Raw genomic sequence first — 25,167 nt, 5'->3', positions numbered from 1 at the left:
AGATAGAAATCTCAAACATATCAGTCTGCGTTAAAGGTCAGATCATGACTTTTGCTAAAAGTGTGAGAAGATTATTTAAAAATGAAGAAATTGTTTTATAAGGTGGTTAGGGTTAGGGTTGAAAGCATTTCCTGAAGGAATGCATGTACCACTAAGTGTTGTGTACAACTCTCAGCTACTACCACGCTCATTTTTAGGATAGTGTCTATAAACCTGACTGAATTATAGCCATTTTGTGTTTTCAAAGATCACTTGGCTGCGGCAGCCATCTTGAACTGGGTTGCCTCCAAAGGTTAATCAGACGTAGATGTACATCCAATGATTATTTCCTTAAAGTTACGTTAATATTTGTCCAGTGGTTCATGAGATATTTTGCTAACAGACAGACAGAGTTCCACATTGTTAATGGCAAAATGTTAAACAAAGATCTTGTGTTATTACTAATGTGGTGGTGGGTGGTAACAGTGTGTGTGTTTGTTTTTTTAATTTCTTTCTTTTTGAGGAATGTTTCTCTTTCAGTCAGGAGAGTGAGCCAGCAGGAGGCGGTAAAGATGCAGAGCAGCGTTTGGCTGAAGCCATCCGTCCAACTTTCTCCCCTTTCCCATCTGCTGGGAGGTGAGGGCTCATTGCAGTTCTCAGAAACGAGGAGCAGGGGGGTGGGGGGTGGACTGGGGGCAAACCTGTTTCTCTGCTTGTCCTGCTGCACCGTCGCTCTCACCGTTCTCCCTGAGTCTCACCCAGCCCTGCATCTCCTGCCGAGCCTGGGCTGCTGCACTCCTTTTTTCTTTTTCTCTCTTTCTTTCTTTTTTGCCTCCTCCTCATAGTTTTCTGAGCTGGAATGACAGCTCTGTGAATCTGAGGCAGCTGGAATGAGAGGTAAGTGTGTGTGTGTGTGTGGGATCGGAGCCCAGGTTTGCTCCTCTCAGACTGGAGACCTGCTTTGCATTGCTTTTGTAAAAGCACACTGGTTTGAAACTTGCGTGTTCATTTCTTTCCCCTCTCCCAAAGCCTCTGTCCTGGGATCAGCTTGTGCTCTCCTCTTGCTGTTGCGAGAGCCTGCGTGCCAGGGGGACGAGGTCACAGGTAGGTGCCCGCACCGACCAACTCCATCGCCTCTCACTTCTGAGCTTTTTGCTGGTCTGAGATTGAGAGCTGAGGCAGGAAACGCATGTGCATTCTGAATCCGACTGGGTGTGTGTGTTTTGTCCATGAGCCCTTTAGTTTTATCAGGTCTTCCTCTGGACTTAAGGGATCAGACTGCCATCAGTCGAAAAGACATTCCTGTGGCTCTGGAGACAAAGAAACAGGCCCTGACAGGCAGAGTGCTGGCACTAATAATTACAGGGCATCACCTGCAAGGAAAATCACTGCCAACAAAAGCATTACTTGCCCCGTTTTCCTTCGAAAAGGTTTTTCAAAATCTGAACAGAATCACGTCCGTGAATTTGTTGTTTTGATTTTAAAGTCAAAAACAGGTTTAATATTTGGAGAATTGATTGGCTTTATTTCTTCAGGCAGACTTTTCCTGTCTGACTTGTACGGACACATTGTCCCTTCACACCACTTGCAGAGACAATCTACCCTCTTGCCCCCAGGCAGATGCTATCAGCTGCTCTCACTCACTTTCCACCCTCGTCACTCTTGTCTGATTTCGCCTTTCATATCATGATGAAATCTTGTTTTCTTTTTTCCAAAAGTAAATTTTGTGCCCTTAACTTTGCCCACATTGCAAACCTTATCTCAGCAAGGGGGGGCGGGGACATGTTCCCCATCTCATCCAGTTATTCTGTATTTATTCTTGCGTGCAGTGATGAAGGGATAACTGAATGAGATCTGAACTCCATCTGACCTGTGTAATCAGATAGCCGGCATGTAGTTTATAAAGCTGTCAGGTGTGGTTTGGGGGGGTGGAGGAACTGAGGGGGCATGTCTGCGCACGTGCAGGGCTGTCTACAAACCCCCTCCGAAGAGGTGTATTTTATTTCTTAACCTTTACTTAGATCTCATCGAGATTAAAAAATCTCTTTTCCCAGAGAGGCCTGGCCAAGAATGGCAGCCGCACGCAAACCTCAGAAAAACATAAAAACCACAGTTAAAGTACATCATAATAAATAGCAGGAATAAAAGAAGAAAACAAGAAAGATAATACATCCAGAAAACTAAGAACTACGATATCGGTTAAAACATTTACAAATATATAAGAATTTTAAGAATGATCTTAAAACACTCAAGTCTTTCTGCAGCTGATTCCAGTCTGAAGGAGCACCAAACTGGATTTTTCTTTTTGCTATAATCTATAGGAACATTTGATGCAGTTAATAAAATTAAATCTTCAGAGAGAAGAAAATGACCTCCTGAGGACTTTTTACCAATATAGGAAGTGAGATAAGAGGGCCCTAAACCCAAGATGGCTCTGTAAATAAAGTGATGCCCATGACAGAATCTGCAAGGTGGATAAAGCTGTCCATCCAGCGCAGGCGTACAGAAACACGGTGGCGGGTAAGGCCTCCAAGACTGGTTCTAAGGTTTACAACCAGTGGGAAGATGCGTGCGCATAAATGATGCCTCCACAGTCCAGGATGGACAAAGATGTGGCAGCAACAGGACGTTTTCTAGCCTCCAAAGACAGACACAAGCTGATTCTAAAATGAAACTTTAGCTTCAACCTTTTCACCAGCTGTTTGGTACCTGGGAACAAAGACCAGAGCATCATCAGCAATAAAACACAAGTATTTACACTGTTCCAAATTATTATGCAAATAATATTTTCTCAGCTTTTCCAAAATTACTTATATGAAATGCAGTCATTGTAATTTTCCAGTCATCAACTATTAGAGTACAATCGAAAGGTTATTGAACAAACTGCCAATGATAACAGTATATTTTAAAAAAATAAAACACTCAAAATGCATGTTCCAAATTATTATGCTCAGCAGAGTTTTCAACCTTTTCATTTTTATAAAGAACAAAAAAATGGTCATTTGTGACCATTAGCAGGTTATTACAAACTGAAATCAAACAATTTAAGTCAAAACTTAATTCTAGGTCATGTTACATTTGCACATAGGAGCCCTTGTTGGAAAGGAGCTTCTGAACTCTCTCGTCCATTGAATTTGTCAGGTTTTGGATGGTATCTGCTTCAATGGTTTTGCATGAGGACAGAATACCCTCCCAGAGCTGTTGCTTAGATGTGAACTGCCTCCCGCCATCATAGACACTCCTTTTGATGATGCTCCAGAGGTTCTCAATGGGGTTGAGGTTAGGGGAGCATGGGGGCCACACCATAAGTTTGTCCCCTTTTATGCCCATAGCAGCCAGAGATGCAGATGTGTTCTTTGCAGCATGAGACGGTGCATTATCATGCATGGAAATGATCTTGCTGCGGAATGCACGGTTCTTCTTCTTGAACCATGGCAGGAAGTGCTGTTTGAGAAACTCCACATACATTATGGATGTCATCTTTACCCCTTCGGGGTTCCTAAAGGGGCCGACAATTTCTCTCCCCATGATTCCAGCCCAAAACATTACTCCACCTCCTTCTTGTTGGCGCCGTAGCCTTGATCGCATGGGGTGTCCATCAACCAGCCATCCTCCACTCCATCCATCTGGACCATCGAGCATTGCACGGCACTCATCGGTGAACAAAACAGTTTTGAAGTCAGTCTTCATTTATTATTTGGTCCACTGGAGCCGTTTCTGCTTGTGTGCAGTGGATAGAGGAGGTCGACAGGATGGCTTACGCACAGCTGCAAACCTCTGAAGGACCCTGCATCTTGTTGTGCGGGGGACGTTGGAGGCACCAGCAGCTTCAAAAACTTGTCTGCTGCCATGACAAGGCATTTTTGCAGCTGCTCTTTTAATCCGACGGAATTGCCTGTTGGAAAGAGTCCGCAATTTTCCCTTATCAGCACGCACACGTGTGTGCTGTGAATCAGCTACATACTTCTTAATTGTGCGATGATCACAATGAAGTGTCTTGGCAATGTTGATTGTAGTCATGCCTTGACCTAAACACTCCACAATTTGTTGCTTCTCAGCAGCCGACACATCCTTTTTCTTTCCCATTTTGGCTGAAAATGTAGGCTGCTTAATAATGTGGGACAGCCTTCTTAAGTAGTCTTGCCTTTAATTGGACACACCTGCCAAACTAATTAGCACAGGTGTCTGCAATTGCTTTCAATGATATAAGGAGCCCTGACACACATCACCATCAATGAGTTTAGCTGACAAACCAAAAATTTCTTACCTTGTCACTCCTAAACACGTTTTGCATAATAATTTCGAACACAGTGTATACTGTGATGCTGCCTCAGTCTGAGAGCCTTGAAGAGTAGTGATGGCTGACAACAAATGGGTTTAAATTAATTCCTTAAAGGGATGCATGTCGTCTGCCACTTTTAAAATAATGTTATGCACAATCTCAAGCGATACAGTGTGAGCTGTTATCCTCAGAGTGTAGGTTGTGAATGACTCTCAGCGATGCTTATATGAAATTTTGTCTTTGTATCTATAAAATCGGTGGAGGTGATTACTTCCTGAACGTTGCATTGAAATCCATCCAGTGATTCACGAGACATTTTGGTAACAGACAGACATTCACACACACACCCATATCTTCACACTTACCTTGTCTAATCTCTTATCTGTCATTGATCGCTCAGTTTACATAGCTCGTTTTCTCATCCTTAAACAAAAGTAGGGACGAGCGTGTTTGCTGTCCCATGGTAGCTTATGAAACATAACACCCCGCTTTTATGCCTCGCTTCATTTCTTTGTGCCTGCGTGAACAAAAACCCTTTCATTAAGCCTGGTTCTTTCCGTGCGATTTGCTTGACTTGCCAAAAACTTTTAGGATTTTCCCCTAACGAAGGGTTTTGCTTATGTATCTGCTGTCCGGGGTGATATATTTAGAACTGTCTATTAAATATTCTACAGTGAGCGGTTTGTTGATAAATAACGCCGTCTGGCTGCTCATCTAAAGTTCACTAATCAACCCATTACGTCCCTCTTGTTTGACTCACAAAGGGGGATGCTCATTTTCATGTTTACAAATGTTTCTTGGTTGCAAATTTTTCCCAGGCAACCAGGCAAGACTTTCTGAGTGCCTGCTCAAAAATCGCTCTGTTATACAGTCAACTCAATTCAACGTGGCTGCCGCAGCTTCAGCGTACACATAGAAGGGTCTAACTAAATGAATTTTGAAGATCCTAAGCTAACATTTGGTGTGAACGTAGCTGAGAGTAATTCACAACACAAACTCCAAGTGTTAAAAGATCATGCAAGCTATAACATTGTTATTTTTAAGCTTTAACCATAATGGCTTTGACTCCACCATTTTTCAAAAATAAGATCATCTTAGTTTAAACGCTGACATGAAAGGCAGCGGGCCGTATCGGGGAATGCGATCGCTTTAATTCCATAAACAGTTAAAGTTATAAAGTTAATAGTTTGGATAATAAGGTTGTGAACAGTTGGTCTGAAGCATCTGCCTCTGTCTGCCTCGGTCTTTGGGGCTTTGTTGGCAGAAGCGATGTTCGAAGGATGGGTTTGAGCCAAAATCCAAAGACGCTCGTGGTATTTTAACCTGCCCTGCCCTCTTACTCGTAACACCCAGTGCCTGTTTAGTGAGCAGGCACATCCTGATGTGTGTGGGTTTGCACACACTCCATAGCTCAGGAGAGCATTCTGGTCATAAATGATCCAAAACAGAAACAGTTTTTAAACAGTAATGACAGCGATTCATTAGCATTGTGTCGATAACCACAGATAAAATGATTGCAGTTTTACTATAAAATACCCCATACTTAGGTCAGCTTGATCCTAAAATCTAAACGAAGGCTTCTAATTACCTTTTGAGGTTAACCCTAATTATCCCATGGAGCTCATACATGTTATGTTTCTCTGGAAGCCATTTATATTTTACCGTTAGCTGTTTTCCATTAGGAGTGACATTAGCGATTGTTGCACATAGTTAGTGGTGGAAAAAGTGCACACATGAGCAGAAAAGTCAAATACGTGGGATTCTTCAGAATTCATCCTGCAGCCTGCAGGCTGCTGAAAGTGCTGGTTGTGTTGCAATTTGTTCACACCTTAGCAATAAAGTTGAAGATAGCAGATCTATGCCAGCTGTCAGTTCTCAGAAGGAGGGCGGTGTGAATACAGTATATAAATCAAGAAAGAGGTTGAATATAAAGTGTTAAATAGAATTTACTGGCATTAAGATGTTTAAACTTTTTTCCAGCTGTATGTATATGTGCAGTTTGGCCTCAACTGTTCAAAAACACACAACAGATTCCATAATGCCATTATATTAAACAAAAATAAAGCTAAAACTGAAACACTGTGAGTGAAAAACTAAGTCCCTCCCTTACTCCTTCCACAAGATTTAAGGTGGAACGTATAAAATACATTAATTAACTGATCATCATCAGTGTGATCGCCTCTATAAAAGCAGGTGTTTTGTCAGTTTGCTGCTCTGGGGCATACAGGTGTGTGTTAACTCAATGACAGGGCGGAAAGACATCAGCAGTGACCTTAGAGAAGCAACTGTCCATCAGTCCGGTGAGGGTTAAAAAGACCATTTCTGAACAATCTGACGTTTGTCATTCTGTAGGGTCTTAAAAAGTCATAGAAAGTCCTTATTTTAATCATCTCAATTTTAGGCCTAAATAAAAAGTCCTAAACATGTCCAGACTTTTTTATTTTACATTTATAATGCATTTAATTAAGTCTTACATTTAAGCGTTCATTCATTGATTGTTTCAGCTTCTTTCTGTCTGAGGATTTTAAAACTAAAACTAATGTCGCAGCCCTGTCAGAATGAATTTATTGACCGACAGCCTGTCTTGGGAAAGAACCCAGTTGCTCTGCTCCTGAAACTGGCCTGTCGGACTTATCTAGAAAGCTTTAGACTGAATTTGAATTGGAATGACGTTGCATTGAGAGAAATTTTACAATGACTCAGGGTTTTTTTTGTAATTCACGTAGCTCTTACATTTGAACCACAATTGGCTTTAAAAGCTCTTTGAAATGTCTGAAACTGAAACTTTGCAGAAACTCAAGAGTAGACATCCCAGCAAATTCACCCCAAGGTCAGACTGTGCAATGACAAAAAAAAAAAAAGCCAAAGAGCTCCATTTCAGCCTCAGTCAGCAGATTAAAGGATGATGACTGTATGACTATTTAGAAAAACTTAAACCAAGTATGGGTTGTTTGGGAGGGCTGCAGGAGAAAGCATCTTCTCTCTAAACTGTCGGTTTGTAAGGGTTTCATCAAAATGAATCACAAGGTTTCTGGAAAAGCACACCGCCGTCTGTGGTGAGAATGAAACACAGCATATCAGCACAAACATCTCATATCAACTGTCAAGCACAGCGGAGGAGCGCTGATGATTTGGGCTTCGTTTCACTGAGTTGATGAAGTCCCCTGTGTACACAAGTATGCGAAAGTCAAATGTGAACGAGACAATGATTCCAGCCGCAGAAGCAAATTGACAACAGAATGGCTAAAAACAAAGAAACAAAGAAAAAGAACAAAACAAGGACCAAAGTGTTGCAGTCGTCCAGTCAAAGTCCAAACCTCAACCTGATGGAAACACTGTGGTGGGATTTCAAGAGAGCTGTTTTTAAATAAATGTGTTCAAACCACTCTTGTTTAGAGTGGGCCAAAATTCCTCCACAGCTATGAGGGACTAATAAAGTCCCATGGAAAACAACTACTTCAAGTTCTTGCTTCTGAAAGTGCTGCTGAATGATGAGGTTGACGTAGTTTTTCACACACGGCTTTTCCATTTTGTTCCCAGTTATCTCTTTTTTCAGGATTCTGGCATTAAAGTAAAAAAAAAAATAAGAAAAGAAAGAAACATCTGGACTGCACTATGAACAAAATTATCCTGAGGTCACTTTCGTTTGTTGGCAGAAGCGAGGCAAATCTTAAAAACTCGTTACGACAGAAAAAAAACAAAACATTTTTGCAGTTTTAACTAAGAGGTGTTGGCAGAGCAGAGTTTCGTGTGTCTGCAGGAATGTCACGCATAAACCAATATTGTCACGCCTCATATGTGACCTGCTTTTTAAGCGTATCGGTCCATATCTTCAACCTGCATTTCTCTTCTTGTTTTCCACAGTGAACCCATGCTGTTATCTCCCCTGTCAGCACTGGGGTGTGTGTGTGCGCTACGGTGAGGCCCAATACGAGTGTGACTGCACCCACACCGGCTACTATGGAGAAAACTGCACCATCCGTGAGTCCCCGTCACTTCATATCCTCTCTTTTCTTACTACGCTCGCCAGGAATCTGAAACATTATTACTTTTTTTCCCATTCATAAGACATGGATTTTTAGAAAAGGGCCAATTCATTTTGTTAAATCAGAAAATAGTTTAACATGCAGCTCCTGGCTGCACAGAGCTAAAGCTTCTTGTCTAGACATAAACACTTGGGGGGAAATTGGTGGAACTGCCAGTAAGAGAGCAGCTGCATCGGGGCTGGTCTCTTGTACAGAAACACACGCACACACACACACACACACACTCACACCTCGCCTCTGCCGGTCTGTCTTTAACTCAGAAAAGAAGTTGACCCATTGGGGCTCCTATAATCAGGGGTCATGCACACTGAATGTCTGATAGTTTCATCATGCATAAGAAAAATGATCCTTGACTGGAGTAATGAGTGGGGAGGGGGAGGAAAAGAATGAAGGAAAAGATAAGCTAAGTTAAACAGGAAAGGCGGGAGGGGGTTACAGAAAATAGTGTTTTTACTTTTTTACGTAACATAGATGTACAGTGTGTGCCTCCAGAGTCGAATGTAAATCATCTCTGTGGGGTTCAAACTCGAGCGTAGCCATGTATAAGAAAATTGAAGAAAAAAAAAAATCAGGAAAAGTGTNGGGGGGGGTTATTTGCTTTAATGTTAGGATATGACGCCTGCAGAGAAGTACTGGCTCAGATTACCACGATGACTCCGAATATGTTTCTTGTAACTCAAACTGACAGATTTAATGTTTAAAGCTGCCTCTGATTTCTAGCATTAGGACAGAGTTAATGTGAATATTTATGCTTTGCTAAATGATTTAAACTGCTCAAACCCTGTAGGAACCCTGTGCTGTTTGGAGTCAGGATGTTGGCATCAAATCAAATGGTCAAATGTTTTTTTTTATTACATTTTTGAGTTAGAGTTTTGTGAATAAGATATTTTTCAGCTCAGCTCTTTAACGATTTGTGAATAAAGAGATGTGGGTGGCTTTAGCAGGCCGGACCTGTCAAATGGCCTGATAATCTATGACATAATGACTTAACAATGTAGAGTAAATTTCCACTATAAATCCCCCGAGTGCCCTTACTTCTAGTAAAAACATTTTTTGTTGTTGTTGTTGTTAACCACAGCTGAGTTTTGGACCCGAGTGCATCAGTTCCTCCGGCCCCGTCCAGATGTGGTGCACTACATTCTCACCCATTTCCACTGGTTCTGGGACATCATCAACAGCTCTTTCCTACGGAACGTCCTCATGCGGCTGGTTTTAACAGGTCCAGAGTCAGCGCTTCTTTCACAGACCCTTACCGAGGACAGGTTGTTTCAATTTTGTTTCTGTTAACTCCTTCCAGTGAGATCCAACTTGATACCCAGCCCTCCAACCTACAACTCGAAATATGGCTACCTCAGCTGGGAGTCCTACTACAACCTGAGCTACTACACTCGGCTTCTGCCCCCTGTTCCTGAGGACTGCCCCACACCTCTGGGGGTCAAAGGTGAGCCTTAAGTCTCATGTCTAAGTGTGCAACTAGGCATCTTTCTTGATGATCCTGGAACATCCTGCCTCAAAATGTCTATTTATAGTCCAGCGTTTATAGGCTTTACTTATGATAAAGTTCTGCGATTGGTGGACCCCTAAACAACAACAGATGTAGGCTTTTTTTCCTTTTCACAGGAGAAATTTCAGTTAATTTTATGGATCCAGTGACAAACTGGTTTCCACGAGAGAATCACATCTGATTTTCCTCCTGCTGCTGCTCTTTCTTGGTGTACATCCAGAAAGAGCAATCAACAACTGACAAATATTTAGCTGTGGGGTAATCCTTCTGGAGGGTTTTGACATTTGCTGTGTTGTCTTGTGGGTTTAAATGATTCATAGATCTGCTGAAGCCTGCATAAAATAGACATAGTTAAATTAAATCAGAATAAAACTTAATTCTGCCTTTTGAGTTAATGGAAATGGCTTCCTATGACTCTGAACAAGATTGAGTGGGTGAGTAAATAATCTTCTCTGATTTCCATCACTTACATCTAGTCAGAACATGTTTTATGTTCTTTTTTTTTTTTTTTCACTGTAGCGATCTAAATGGAAAACTGTTTCTGTATCTGGAAGGATCAGGAGAGGTCTTTGAAGTTTTGTGTTTCTCTTTTTGTTCAGGCAGAAATGGGCTGCCCGACCCTGAGGTGCTGGTCGAGAAGCTGCTGAAAAGGAGGACGTTCAGACCCGACCCCCAAGGCACCAACCTCATGTTCGCCTTCTTCGCTCAGCACTTCACCCACCAGTTCTTCAAGACCTATAATCGCATGGGGCTGGGCTTCACTAAGGCTCTGGGACACGGGGTCAGTTTGTGTGAAACGAAATGTGAAACCTTACAGCCTGATCTGGTGCTGAATGTCACTTAATGCCAACTATTTAAAAGAAAATGTGTCCATTTTCTCCTTGTTTTTGTATGAACGAAACAAAAACAAGCATTCATTTTAAACCTACAAGTGTGTGTAGATTGTTTCCATCCTGTGAACAGAATCTAGAGGGAGCTCTGTGTTGCATAACAAACTGTTTGAATTAGTCATTTGTTTTTTTGTGTGTGATGAAGGTGGATGCAGGACACATTTACGGAGACAACCTGGAACGCCAGCTAAACCTAAGGCTTTTCAAAGATGGAAAACTGAAATATCAGGTGAACAAGTTAAAACAATAGCTGGAGTGCAAGAAATATCCATTCTAGCATACATACAGGAAAGCTCAGTGACATATTGCTTTTACAATGAGATGTACTGCATCACATTTAGCAACATTGCTTATTTTTTTCCGCCTCAGTTAGTTGATGGCGAGATGTTCCCTCCCACTGTGGTCGATGCCCCCGTCAGGATGAGCTACCCTCCCGAGGTCCCCGTCCAGCAGCAGATGGCCATCGGTCAGGAGGTGTTCGGACTCCTTCCTGGTTTGGGAATGTACGCCACGCTGTGGCTCAGGGAGCACAACCGGGTCTGTGACATCCTGAAAGCAGAACATCCCACCTGGGACGACGAGCAGCTGTTCCAGACCACCCGCCTCATCGTCATCGGTGAGCTGAACACGGCTTTACAGGGAAAGTTTAATACTACAGAGTGTGATCTTTATGATAGCATACAACTAACAATTAAAAAACAAAAGACTTTTAAATTCAGTCTTTTTTTGCTGTTGCTGTTGTTGCCCACTTTCATTGTCGGACTACTTTTGTGGCAACCAAAATGGAAAAAAGTTATTTATTGTGAAAATCTTTGCCAAGAAAGCAAAGGGAGGGAAGTAGCACCAGTCAAATATTGCATGCTTATAAAAACTTCTTAAATAATCTTAATTTTTAGCTCAAGAGGATGAGCCTGTTTGTATATTTGTTCTGTAGCTGCAGCATTTCTGAGTTCTGAGCAGTTGTTTTTTTTCCAGCAATCTGTCATCAATAAATGTGCAGAATAAACACAAAAACAGAACATTTGTGCCATAAACACACACACAAAACAGCAGTTAGTTTAACTTTTTATATAAGTTGTTGGTGTTGGTGTATTTATGTATTTACCTATTGTCAGTTTGAGAATAACCCTGGTCCACTGCATCAGGTCTGTGGCTTTAATTTCAACTTCTTGCCTGTGTGTGTGTCTCTGCAGGTGAGACCATTCGAATCGTGATTGAGGAGTACGTGCAGCACCTGAGCGGCTACCTGCTGCAGCTGAAGTTCGACCCCACCCTGCTGTTCCACTCTAATTTCCAGTACGGGAACCGCATCTCGCTGGAGTTCAGCCTGCTCTACCACTGGCACCCTCTGATGCCCGACAGCTTCCGCGTAAACGGAGAGGAGCTGTTGTACGCACAGTTCCTGTTCAACACCTCTGTTCTCACGCACTACGGCGTGGAGAAGCTGGTGGATGCTTTCTCTCGACAAGTCGCTGGTCAGGTAACAAACCACTGTGTGTTTACAACTCATAGCATCCTATTCAGTCAGACGCTGGAGGAAATAAAATCAGGCCTTTCAGGGCTTTGCATATTTCTGACAGATCCCTGTGTTTCATGGTAATGACTCACTGTTACACCCTGAACTGATGCCGGGGTCAAACATCCGACGGGAATTTTCTTTCTTTTTTTTTTTGGCGTTTTATACCCTTTCTTCCTGTTCTGCTACAAAGGTTTCCTGTAAATCATTCCAATATCTGCATGTTGTGTGATAAGACCGAGTTTGGTGCAGACTGTTTTATCACTTCCAGAGCTTTACATTGGACTGAAATCAAAGTGAACCTTTTAAAAACCAGAAAGGAGCGTGATAACATGTAACAATAGTATCTGGTAAAATGTCTTTAAGTGTAAAAGGTGTGGATACATGTAGGTTTTAGATTTAAAAGAGTATCTTGTAAATGTGCAGCATATAAAACTGCACAACTCAAACAATTTGGCAGAGAATACGATGGATTTCATCCCTTTGATCAGTCGTTTAGGTCTCGTTTTTTAACCTGAAACAATCGTTTCTTTTATCGGATAGTTCAGATCTTTTGAAGTGGGGTTCTGCATAAAGGTTATGAATAATTAATATCTTACATGTGGTGGATAGCTGTTTGAACAGCTTGAGTTTAATTCTGACCAGAATGACGAGCTAATGGCTAGTCAGAGCGGGGCAGAAACAAAAATAAGCTCTGTGTGTGTGTGTGTGTGTGGGGGGGGGATTTCTGGTGCTTACTTCTTAAACGTTTGTCTTACAGATTGGCGGAGGCCACAACATGAACGCTGTGGTGACCAGGGTCGCTGTGAGGACCATAGAGGAGTCCCGCCAACTGCGGGTCCAGCCTTTCAACGAGTACAGGAAGCGTTTCAACCTCGAGCCCTACACGTCGTTTCGGGAGTTCACGGGTAAGACAGATGGCTGTGTGTGCAGCCCACACAACTGGAGGTGCAGCAAGATGTCCAGGTTTTTACGGGTCCGTGACAAAAACTAACAAACATTCTCTGAGCAAAAGACACTTCCCCACTGTTAATACATTTGTTGTTATAAACGATTGCAGAAAATGAAATCTTATTAAACTGTTTTCTTAAAAATTGCTTAAAATCCCTTTTAATAGACCAGCCGTTCGTCCTTTGATAATAATACTGTTGCAGGGATTCTTCGGTGTTGCTGCCTCAGTGTCATACAGAGTTTCCCAGCAGCATGTAGCAACATATGTGCACTCAGAGGAAATAAATCAAAATAAGTGAAGGAGAAAATCCAGCTCACTGCTGAATGCTCCATTGCTATTATGGTTTAACAACAAAATAAACCAGGTTTGAGCCTTGTTTGAGAAAATTAATTCAGCACAGATGGGGGAAGCTTTCAATGAAGCTAAGTTGGTCAGAAGGAAGGAAAGGTTTAACTTAAGATTCACTTTTAATTTGACTGAAAAGAAACTTTATTCAACTAATTCATACTTGGATTGTCATCGGTGAAAGGAATAGTTGTCCTTTTATAATTTGATCAAATCTGTTTCCAAAACCACAAGGTAAAACTTGCTAAAACTTAATTTCCATTTGTTTTGTCCGAAACCAAAATAGCTTACTAGAGAAGTTGGCCTTAAGGGTGTCAGCACATCAGCGTAGTTAATGCAGTGATTGCCAGTGCCAAATCTTATTTCTTTAGTCAAAATGAGGTGATCAATCTGATTATTTAGAGCTCATCTTGTTGGGTGGCGACAGCAGGTGAAATCCAAAGATTATAAAAACTTCAAGGACAAAGGAACAAAATTCTGTGGTTATTATGTTAATAAAGAATGAGGATTTCAGAGAAATACAAAAGCCCCTCCAGGCTTGTTTACATGCAAAATGATAATAAAACATTAGAGGTTTCATTCCAATAAAAGGTGACTCAGACTCCACCTGGGAGCAAGAAAATTAATGTTCAACTTCTTTTATGTGTAGGCCTGGAACATTAAAAACAGGAAAACAACATTTATGAACAGTTATTAATCCACTGATTTGACAATATGCCTTTAAAGTGATTGGAACTTGTGCTCATGTGTTTGCAGATGACGAGGAGATAGCCAGCACACTTGAACAGCTCTACGGTGACATCGACGCTCTTGAATTTTATCCCGGATTATTGCTGGAGAAAACACGGCCGGGGGCCGTGTTTGGAGAAAGCATGGTGGAAATGGGCGCCCCCTTCTCCCTCAAGGGCCTCATGGGGAACCCCATCTGTTCGCCAGATTACTGGAAGCCCAGCACCTTTGGAGGCAAAGTCGGCTTTGACATCGTGAACTCCGCCATGCTAAAGAAGCTGGTCTGTCTGAACACCAGGACGTGCCCTTATGTGTCATTCAGAGTTCCAGCAGAGGAAAAACTAGGAAAGGATGGTGGGAAAGTTCTCTCTGATGAGCTATGACCATGAGCAGACCCATGCTTATGCTTTCTACATCTTATATAAAGGTAAAACAACTGGCTGCATAAAGCATATTAGGATATTTGTGAGGAGGACATTTGAGAGTTTCAGAAAAGTCAAAGCTCTGCGTGAAATCAAACTCGCCTTTTTCTTTAACTCGCTTGCAGTCTGTCTCACACTTGGACAAACACATCCGTGAGGAGTCGAACATATGGGTTTTGTTAAAGTCTTTGTCCTTTAAGACTGAAATGCTGTTACAGTTCACACTATCATGTAATGGTACATCATCAGCTGTCTTTCAAACCTTTAAACATTCACTGGAATAAAACAGTAAGAATCTAAATGTGTTGTTCTTGTTAAATAAAATTGGCAAGTTACTGTCCATTGGTCTGTACGTCTCATTGGTGTCCATTACACTCCCATGTCTCATCCGCCATTGCCTTTTAATCTAATATTTCTTTTGGATTCTACGTGAATACTGATGAGAACAGAAGAGGCTCACACAGAAATTTAGGGAAGTGTTATATATATATCCAAAAAGCATTGTGTTGCATCTTTTGACAAGATGCAACACCGTTTCGTTCTTGTTTTATGAGATCATTTGGGTTTGTTTTAACAAGCTGGTGAATAAAACCATATCCTGTTACAAAACCTCCTCCACCTTTTGTGAAAACATTTATTTTTTTTAAAAAAAAGGGAGACACTGTAAAAGGAAATTCAATTCAAAATGTTTGACTTGGCAATTTGGTGCCAATTACAATGTTTTTGCAGCTTCAGATAGTTTTTTTTTCTGTCACACTGCCCTCTATAGGAGACTGTGAGAAGTGCTTGTTGGAGCCTCCAGCATCTTCAGTAAAGTTCAGATTTCCAGTCATGTGGCTCCACTCTATTGCAGCAATTAAGCATTTACTGTATTATTGGACATCATTTATTTGCTGCTGCGTGGTTGAGGTATTTTTCTATTAACTACTATTAAGACTTTTCTCGTTCCCTTTTTTTGTAGCCTCTCCTTTGAGGAGTTGCCACAGTGAATTGCCATTGCCACAACAAACAAGGAGGAGCCAAAATAGTCCTACTTCCTCTTTTCTTTAAAAGTCCTCAACATGAGCAGTATAATGCCCTACAGAGGCTGCGTGGTTTAGAGTTTTACTCTTTATTTTACAGTTATTTTAAGAAAACAACTGGGAGAAAAACAGAAAACCAAACGTTATTGTTTACGTTATATGTGTTTTTGAGTTTTCTCTTCTAAACCTAAAGGTCTTAGTTTACCCTCTATCTTTCTCATATCTGATTTTTGGTGACATTTCTTTTGGTAATAAAAACAAAACAAAAAAAAACATAGCACTAAAGACCAAATGTTGATGGCCACCACAAGCCTTTTTTCTTCAAATGAAATTTTTTTGTGACAAATAAAATAAACGGAGAACAGAGCGGCTCAAAATAAGCTTAGCCCAAAGGAAGAAAAAGGAGCAAGAAAAAAAGTAATACATGCTAGCTGTCAACAGAGAAGAGAAAATTGTAGTCATTTTTCCGTGAGTCGTGAACGCACCACAGGCTAGGGGCGTGGCTTGCTAAACTAGCAGCTAAACTAGCAGATTATCGAGAGTCGAGACTCGAAGCGCCATAGCTGGTTTAACAACAAAGGTAAGACATGTTTGAGTATTTTCTTTGGTAGGTTTAAGAATGGTGTAAAATGTGGAAGTTTAGATACATTAGACAGCCCGCTCCTTTAAGTTACATGGTGTCACTCGAGTCCAACATGTCAAACTAGTTAGCTTCTTGGCTAATGCTAATCTATTCTAACGTCACTTCACGGCAGCAGAATGCGCTGTTTCTGTTGTTTCTCCACTTAAAATAGTCAAAATAAACGGATTGTCTCTATTTCTTTTTCGGGTACTTGAAGTAATAACAGCATCACTCGGTGGACTGGATTGCCCAACTAGCTATTATGTGTGTAGCATCGGTGGAAATGGCCTTTAAACTACTGTTTACTATTGGTGTTTACTCTAAGAATTGAGCTGCTGTTTTTACTTATGTCTCAAATAGCAACTAAACGAAACGAAAGAGCTGTATAATATTTAGCCAGATTGTAACTATTCTTAAAAAGTAAGAGGTTGGATTTTATACGGATCAGAGCACCATTAAAGGCCTCCCAGCTTAAGTTTGATGAACTCACTCGCCTCTTTTAGGCTTTTTAAAGCTTTGTGTAGAGTTCACATCCTATTTATGGAATGAGTCTTTTATTGTGACAGCTTGGATGTCTGTCAGTCTAGATTATTATCACAATAATGTGCTGCAATGTGGACACAACTTGGAAGAGGCCATAATTATTCCAGTGGAGTGTAAAGCTGTTGAATGTGGGCTTCTCTGTTTTCCCCCGCAGGCGAACTGCTGTCATGACTACGCTGGACGACAAGCTGCTGGGCGAGAAGCTGCAGTACTACTACAGCAGCAGCGAGGACGAAGGCAGTGACAATGAAGACGAAGATGGGGAGAAGAAGACTGTCCGGGATGCTGGCGTCTGTGAGGCCGAGGTGGACTACAGCGCAGATGGAAGTTCTGTCAACACGGGTAACAAACATGCTCATTTAGATCCTCGTCCGTTTCTGTTCGCACTACTTTGTACAGTTTTACACCTGGGAGAAAACTTCTCAAAGTGTCCAGAAAATGGACAAACACATAGCATGTGCTGTAAATTCAGATAAAACCATTTGAATGCAAGTAAAGGTAGTGGTAATTTCCCATATAATGTATATTGAGACTTAAACTCTTATTTGTCACAAAACCTAAAAAAAAATTCCAGGGTTCCCATTATTATATACTAATGCCTTATTTAGACGAACCACTTATCGATGATTGTAAGAATATATGATGACGGTGATGGTGGATATCTTCATCTCAGGACCAAAGGGTGTGATCAATGACTGGAGGAAGTACAAGCAGCTGGAGGTGGAGCAGAGGCAAGAGCAGAAAAACGAGATGGAAAGACTGATAAAGAAGCTGTCGATGACCTGCCGCTCCGATCTTGATCTGCAAAAGGACCAAGAGAAACAGAAAGAGCTGCAGGACAAGATTAAAGGCAAAGTAAGTTGGAAAAAGGGAAGATTTGTGTGTATTATTTTATTACTAGCCGTTCTTCACTTGGCTTATTAGTCTATACATGCTGTGGGAGCAAGTTAAATAACTTTGTTAATGTTAGATCCCCGTGGCTTCTTCCTCCCTATTTTCAGTCTTTTCTACCTGTTGTATATCTAATCAATGGTCTCAGTCTTACCGAAGAGCTCTTGGAATATATGCTAACAAGTCTGCCTCACAAAATCTTTGAGTAATTTTAGGTTTTCCACTCACTGTTCCACAGATGACCATGCAGGAGTACAACATGCTCCAGGAAGAAAAGGACGACGAAGACTTCCTTCAGCACTACCGGATGCAGCGCATTGAGGAGATGCGGCGCCAGCTCTGCAGCGGGAAGCGCTTCAAGCAGGTCTACGAGCTCGGCGGCGGCGAGGAGTTCCTGGAGGCGTTGGACAAAGAGGACAAAAGCACACTGATCATGATCCACATCTACGAGCCGGACGTCCCAGGCTGCGAGGCCATGAGCGGCTGCCTGATGTGCCTGGCGCAGGAATACCCCCTGGTAAAGTTCTGCAGCGTGCGCAGCTCGGCCATCAGCATCAGCGACCTGTTCAGAGAAAGCGCCCTGCCCGCTCTGCTTGTCTACAAGGGGGGGGACCTGATCGGCAACTTCGTGCGGCTCACGGACCAGCTTGGGGAAGACTTCTTCGCCGTAGACGTGGAGGCACTGCTGCAGGAGTGCGGCCTGCTGCCCGAGAAGCCCCCCATCGTCCCGAAGACGGTTCGCAATGGAGCCATCATTCAGAGCACTGTGAGTGATGAGGACTCTGACCTTGATATAGACTAGAGAATAATGCATCTGACATGCATTATATGTTTGGGAAGCATAAACAGTCTTTATGAACTATACATTGTATTTATTTGCGTGAACCCTTCTGCCCTGTAGTGATGACGGATAGGATGCTAGCTAGGAGCAAGCATGTTACCACTTAAAACAGCAACCCACAGATGTTAAAGCAGAACCAAAAGTAAATGCACAAATAACACAAACACTAGTGTGTTACTTCACATCATTCCACTGTAAACATGAGGTACATCGACAAAAAGCAAATATTACGATCATGTGATACACAGCGAGGATTCTCTAGGTGCTTTATTGTTTGTTTCAGTCATGAATTTTACCTCTTTATTTGTTGTTAAAACACATTCCTGTATTTTGTTTCAAACCTGTCCGCAGAATTCTCATTATTTGAACTCTTCTGAATGTAAAACCTTTAACTCAGACTGATCTTTAGTTAATTTTGTAACTTTTATATGTGCTGTAATGTTTCCAGTAGTGGAGTAAATAAACATGTTTGGATTTACTATGTGTGTGTGTTGTTGTTTTTTTAAATTGAAGTTATTTAAAGAAATTTTCTTGTGCAATAATTTATATTTTCACAACAGAAGGTCGTGTGTGAGGTGTAGAGTTGTAGTTTCAGAAGTGATCAGAGTTACCAGAGCGACATAGGGGTGGCTTTATTTCTGCGAAACACTCAGCATTTATCAGCACATATTTACTACACATAAAATTAGAAACAAATAAACATATTTAAATTGACTTTGTGCTGCTATTAGTTTGGGATTTGTGGTTCTTGCTCATTTTGACTGCAGCCAATTTGACAAATATTCTCTTCCAAGTTTGCAAAATCTCCCTTTTGGCTCAAAACCAAAATTTGCCCAGTTTTCTGCACCACATCTAGATCTATAATGATGATCTCAATGGAAGCTAATTGAAATCTAATTTATTATAATATAAATGTTCAGGTGTATAATCACCAGAGGCTGGAAAAACAATTTCTTTGCTTTATTTGTCTGTTATTCAGATTTAAAGGTGCTCATTGCAAAATCACAAAGACCAGTCAAAAACTATAAACTGCTATCAGAGTAAAATATGCAGCTAAAAGTGCTTTGTTTACATTGAATGCATACCTGCATTTCAGAATTGCATATCACTATGTATGGAAATCTAGATATAGTTCAAAATAACATTTTTATGTTGGATTTCATAGTCTGCAATAAGTACCTTTTAATCCAAATGATGCTAAATAATTGCTATTAGGTGATTATGTAACTACTGGTACAAGCCAACCTTTACTAAAGAACATTACAGAAACAAAAATCAATAAATGCAGCTTTAATGTTTGCTTTGGCCTACAACATTTTAGAAATTCACTGGTAATACACCCAGATCTTATGTTTGTGTAAGTATTTACTGTAATTGATTTACTAAATGGCTACAAATGAGATAACTAACGTGATTCTGCCATAACACATACAGAGAGGTCAACTCATTCCTCCTGTTGGCTCAGTAATCGCTCCAAACAGGATAAGCCATGGGAGTGATGATCCCCGAGACAAACAAAACTCACTGCCTGATTAATCTCCACTGTTACGGTCTCTAATTTAATCCCATCCGCTTCTTTAGGGGTAGGGAAAAACAAAACACTGAAGGCGAGGGAGGAGCTAGCGGCTGCAGCTCTGACGTCAGGCTCGCGTCGGCTACGTGCTGCTGATCAGCGCAGTGACGCAGGGCAGCACCAGCAGCAGGAGGGCCGTCTCCTCGCGGAGGGGCGCCGTCGAGTTCACGTCGTGCCCACAGAAGGCGTGCTCCAGCAGCAGATAGGTTTCCGCGGTGATGCCTGCCACGGAGAGAGAAACACACGCTCGTGAGCTGCTACTTGGAAGCGAGCCGCAGCTGGCAATGCGTGAGAGCTCTGCGTTGCTGACGAATCAATGCCGACAAATGGCGGAAACCGGCCGCTGCTCACCGAGCTGTGACCATTCGTCCCACAGGTGCTGCACCTCCTCGTCATGATGGCTGTGATGGTCTGGGTCTGCGTGTGAAACACACACACACACACACTGCCTTTATTAGTATTTAGACACAACGCAGCATTGTTAACAATAACATCTTATTATCATACACGGTGTGTTGTAAACATACATGAATGAGGAAAATAAAATCATAAGACACATCACCTTTCATGCCAGTTTTAAACTATCATCTTGTGCTTAGAAACCACAAGTTTGTAGATGTTTTGGCCAGACTTATAAAATGATGTTAAGCACAAAGGTATGTGTTGCGAATGACTCTCAGCTACTACCACATCAAATTTTAACTAGATATCTGTTAAATTGTCTGAGTTATAGTCGTTTTTGTGTTGGGTCATATGGATTAGCTGTGGTGGCCATCTTGAATTGGGTTGGCTCCAGAAGTTAATAATTTGTAAATGTACATCCAGCCATTACCTTCTGAAAGTTCATGAGATATTTTGCTAACAGACAGATTTAATTATAAATGCATGTCAACATTTTAAAGAAAGATCTGGTCCTATCTGTTAGCACTCAATGTATGTTTTGGGGGTCAATCTCAGCTACTACCACACCGAATTTGAGGTCAATGTCTGACTAAGTGACTGAGTTATAGCCTTTTTAAAGATGAGCTGGCTGGGGCAGCCATCTTGAATTGAGCTGACTCCAAATGTAGTTGTACAGTCACTGAGAGTTTCGTTAAAATCCATCCAGTGGTTTATGAGATATTTTGCTAATGGCTAGATACAGGTCAACAAAAATGAGAAGAAATAACTAGCAGCAATTTAAAAGAAACATGTTTTGATTAGCATTTTATGAAAACATTCTGTGCAATATGCTCTAAAGCTTTTGTGATGAATATAAACAGTAACAATTTTAAAATGAGAATGATTTGTTCTGTTTGTCTTGGTTATTTATAATAAACTATAAGTTTAAAGCAGTGCTCTTCCTTGGTTTTACTCAGATACGTGTTTACAGTGTGTATGTGAATAAAGTGGGCTTCATACCGTTTGCGTGGTGCCAGAGCATCCGTTTGAGCTCCCTGAGGGCCTGCGTGAGGTTCTCCAGCTGGTCATGGAGGTGAATGTTCTCCTCTATCAGGGCATGGATTGTATCCTGCAGCTCAAAGTTCTGACTTTCCAACACGAGCAGCGTCAGGGGGACCAGGAGAAACGCTGGCCTCAGTCCTCTCATGCTGCACACACACAGAGGCTCCGTCACATCTTCACTGACACCGGGCTCCTGTCTCCATCAGTTCGTCCGAGTCTCGCTGCTGATGGGATGCGGGATGTTTCATCAGCTTAGACTCCACCAGGGTGGAGATGGTGGGGTGTGTGTGACAGTTTGATCTGTAATTCCAAAGCCGTGGATGGAAAGCTGCCAGCGGGCTGCTTTAAAATCTATTAAATGATTCCACATCGGTGACCACAGGAGAACAAAGCCTGTTTGTTTCAACATTATCTTATTTAAATGCCATCTGTGAACAAATCAGTGAGCAAGCTGTGCTTTTTTTTAAAACTGTATTCAAAATACAAACTAAAACTCCCAAATATGTGTCAACTGGTAGCACAGATCAATACGTTTGTCTGATTAGTTGCTGCTCATTTCTATGAACTCGTGTAAAGTTGACAAATATAAAACAAAGCTCCTGAATCTTTATATACTTTTGACAGTAAATTGTCTGTTTATGGGTGTTTGAATAAGCTGAAAATAGTCAGGCATTAAAGCTAGGCTTGGTGAGGGAACAAACTTGGAAATGGGTCAGTAAAAACAATTGTTCACTTGCTGACCCATTTACAGTCACTATAAAAAGAAAAGGTTGAAATGAACTTTTTCCCCCCTCTTGCCTTTACTGATTGTCAACTATCACCAAGAAACTGTACATTAAATATTCAATAACTTGACATATTAACATATGAATAGTTTTATGAAAACAAACCAGCACATTAAAGCAACAGAACAAGAACAAGAAGTTGCTGTATTGTTTGTCCAAACAAAACGTGTTTATTTATTTGTCATGTAAATCAGTTTATGCTGTCTTAACAGCCCTGGTGCGCTTCTTTTTGATGACAACAGGCTTCTGGCTCTTCAGAATAGCACTGGCCCGACGCAAAGCAGCCTGGGGGAAAAATAAAACAAACAAAAAAGAATTATATTCCTGAAATTCTGAAAAAGAGATCAATCATATGATGCAAACTTTAATTAAACATGAGGTTTTGCTTTAGAAGTATTAGAGGTTAAGCTCACCATGCGCAGGTCCTTCCTGTACTTGTTCTTGCTAATGATGTGCCTCAGGCTGTTGAGGGTGGCGCGGGAGTTCTTGTTGATGGTGACTTTTACATAAGATGTGGCAGGTTTGTGCTGGCCTGTGTGAGGGGGAAACAAGGTAAGCATTCAAGCTCACCGAGATAAGCAGAGATTGAAGGGAAAAAAATATCTGGCCAGAAAAAAAAAAAGTTGCTCAACATCTCTGCAATCACAAGGCCATGGGATTTTAAAAATTAAGCAGATTAATTACAGAGGAGACTGACAATGATGCACGGCAATGTTTAATTAGGTTGAAGAATGTTCTTAACAACAAAAACAGTTGATAAACAGATTTGAAAATGACACGAAGGCGTGTCCGCCACACATTTAATGTGTAACGCAGCAGAGTACTACTACACGCTTTTTAAAAATTCTGTTAAGCTGGCTCTATTTCTGAAACCTCACGTCTATGAAGGACACGGCTGATTCAGTGATTTATGAACTCAGAGGCAGCTTAAAGACAATAGTCGTTGAAGCCACTTCACAGGAACTGTTTAGTGAAAATGCCTATCGAAACAAGGTTAGGTTTTCACCTGCACGTCTCTTCAGCACGACAACAACACCCTTGCCATCAGCAGCTGGCTGCACACCAACAGTCTTTTTGTGCACCAAGCCATTGAAGCGGAAGGAGTTTCTGGACTTCAGATTGTTTGGCTCCTGCAACACAAATGTTACTCATGTAAACCCACTGAAATGCTTATATGTACAGTTTTGTATTGACAATAAACTCCAATTGCTGCCAACCTTTGCTACTACAAGATCCAAGCTAAGCTACTGAACATTTTAAACTCTCTCTAAAATATACTATGTACATACCCTTAATCAAAGTACACAGTATAGTGTTCTCTAATGAAGCGGGGTTGAACTTATAAGACATCCATCCAATAATTACCTTTACTAAATGAAACAAAAATATTCCCGAACATTTGTTGTGTCTGCCAACAGAAATTATGAGCTTTGAAACAATCAAACAAGGTCTTAAATATTGCAGAAACATCATTGTTGATATTTACAAAAAAGATAAAAGTGTTAAAGTGTTTTGGTTTGAATATAATCATTATAGTGACAGTAATATGACTGCCTGACCGGGGGTCAAACCCTGACCTCCTCCCACATGGGAGTTATTTTAGTGAAGAGATTACAGGTTACGTCCCGCCATGAATTGAGTGGCGGCTTTGCATATGCGTGACTCGTTTAGAGTCTGGATGCTGTGGGGTGAATCTGTCCTGAGGGACGAAGGAGGGTCCACTGCAGCACCTGCTGCTCGTTGGAAAGAACCAAACTTTATTTCATATCAGTCTTCAAAAGTCTCCAAAAACAGTGTTCAGAGGGGTCTGAAAACTGGTTAAAAATAGCAACAAAGTCTCATAGCAACACTGCCCGCACCCAAACCCGCCCTGCTCTGATTGGCTAAAACTTTGGGTCTGATTCGCTTTATTTGTTGAAAGCAGCGCCAGTTTAATCCATGTATCAGAATTAGATTGGATGCCCCCCTCCTCATTTTTACAAATGACTGAAATCCTTCCTGACGATGCAGAACTGTAACCCTGTATCTTCTCATTACTGAATCCTCACCGTGCTGTAGGTCTGCCCATTCCTCTTGATGAGGAAGCTGGAGCAGTTCCTGATGACCATCCACTGCAAATGGGACGACATGATGAACCTGAGCAAACCAAATGGGGAAAATTAGTGGAATATTTGACATTAATCACCTCGCTGCTATCTTAAACTGCAAATAATCCCAAATGGACGCTGTCACGTTTCATGTCATACAACAACCTAAATATCGAATGCTATGAACCGCTTACGCTTTAACACTGGGAGAAAGTTAGACAATGTTAACGCATAGGTTCATGTAGTTTGATTTTATGCTTGCCTTTATATCGCCAAACAAACACAGTCGAAGTTTAGCACACTTTGCTAACGTTAGCTCTACCGCTCATAGACCAGAACACGGCGAGGCCTAAGCTAGGCGACGTATTTACACATTTATTTTTTAAACAAAACAGACTAAATTGGCAATAATTCGTGTACTTAGTAATAAACATGGTGTTCGCTTTAATTTTGGTGGTGTAAATGTAACCATTGGCACAAAATACGTCTAGTTTATTCAGTGACTATTAGCGGCAGAAACGACCACGTTACCTTTTAGCGAAGGAAAAGGACCGGAGAGAGCGGAAACCGCTTTACGGAACCTTTTCAGAGATTCTTCCGCGCACAACGCTATGGTTTTTTAGGGAATTTGTTATTAAATCCGTAGATGTGCATACATATGTTACAATATTTATTTTTCTTTTGACCCTAGGGCT

At 41.3% G+C, this 25,167-nt stretch overlaps 2 protein-coding genes across 2 annotated transcripts; one reads left to right on the top strand and one right to left on the bottom strand.

Moving 5' to 3' along the window:
* The first annotated feature begins 659 nt into the window (after positions 1–659).
* On the top strand, positions 660–19,063 carry pdcl (phosducin-like). The gene is made up of 14 exons (XM_017407880.3): positions 660–876; positions 1,009–1,083; positions 8,126–8,242; positions 9,386–9,526; positions 9,605–9,748; positions 10,411–10,592; positions 10,847–10,930; positions 11,071–11,317; positions 11,895–12,181; positions 12,978–13,125; positions 14,271–14,625; positions 17,007–17,194; positions 17,526–17,707; positions 17,982–19,063. The coding sequence occupies exons 1-14, from the start codon at positions 870–872 to the stop codon at positions 18,543–18,545; spliced, it is 2,721 nt and encodes a 906-aa protein (XP_017263369.2). The 5' UTR covers positions 660–869; the 3' UTR covers positions 18,546–19,063.
* A 3,469-nt stretch (positions 19,064–22,532) lies between these two features.
* On the bottom strand, positions 22,533–25,068 carry rpl28 (ribosomal protein L28). Its single transcript, XM_017407538.3, has 5 exons — positions 25,004–25,068; positions 24,434–24,521; positions 23,392–23,515; positions 22,799–22,917; positions 22,533–22,670 (listed from the first exon to the last, which is right to left on the bottom strand). The coding sequence occupies exons 2-5, from the start codon at positions 24,512–24,514 to the stop codon at positions 22,581–22,583; spliced, it is 414 nt and encodes a 137-aa protein (XP_017263027.1). The 5' UTR covers positions 24,515–24,521; positions 25,004–25,068; the 3' UTR covers positions 22,533–22,580.
* Between the last annotated feature and the right edge of the window lie 99 nt (positions 25,069–25,167).

This window comes from Kryptolebias marmoratus, linkage group LG14 (genome assembly GCF_001649575.2).
Source record: "Kryptolebias marmoratus isolate JLee-2015 linkage group LG14, ASM164957v2, whole genome shotgun sequence".
Classification (NCBI taxonomy): Eukaryota; Metazoa; Chordata; class Actinopteri; order Cyprinodontiformes; family Rivulidae; genus Kryptolebias; species Kryptolebias marmoratus.
Note: the sequence above shows the minus strand (reverse complement) of the source record. Positions and strands in the feature narration are given on the sequence as shown.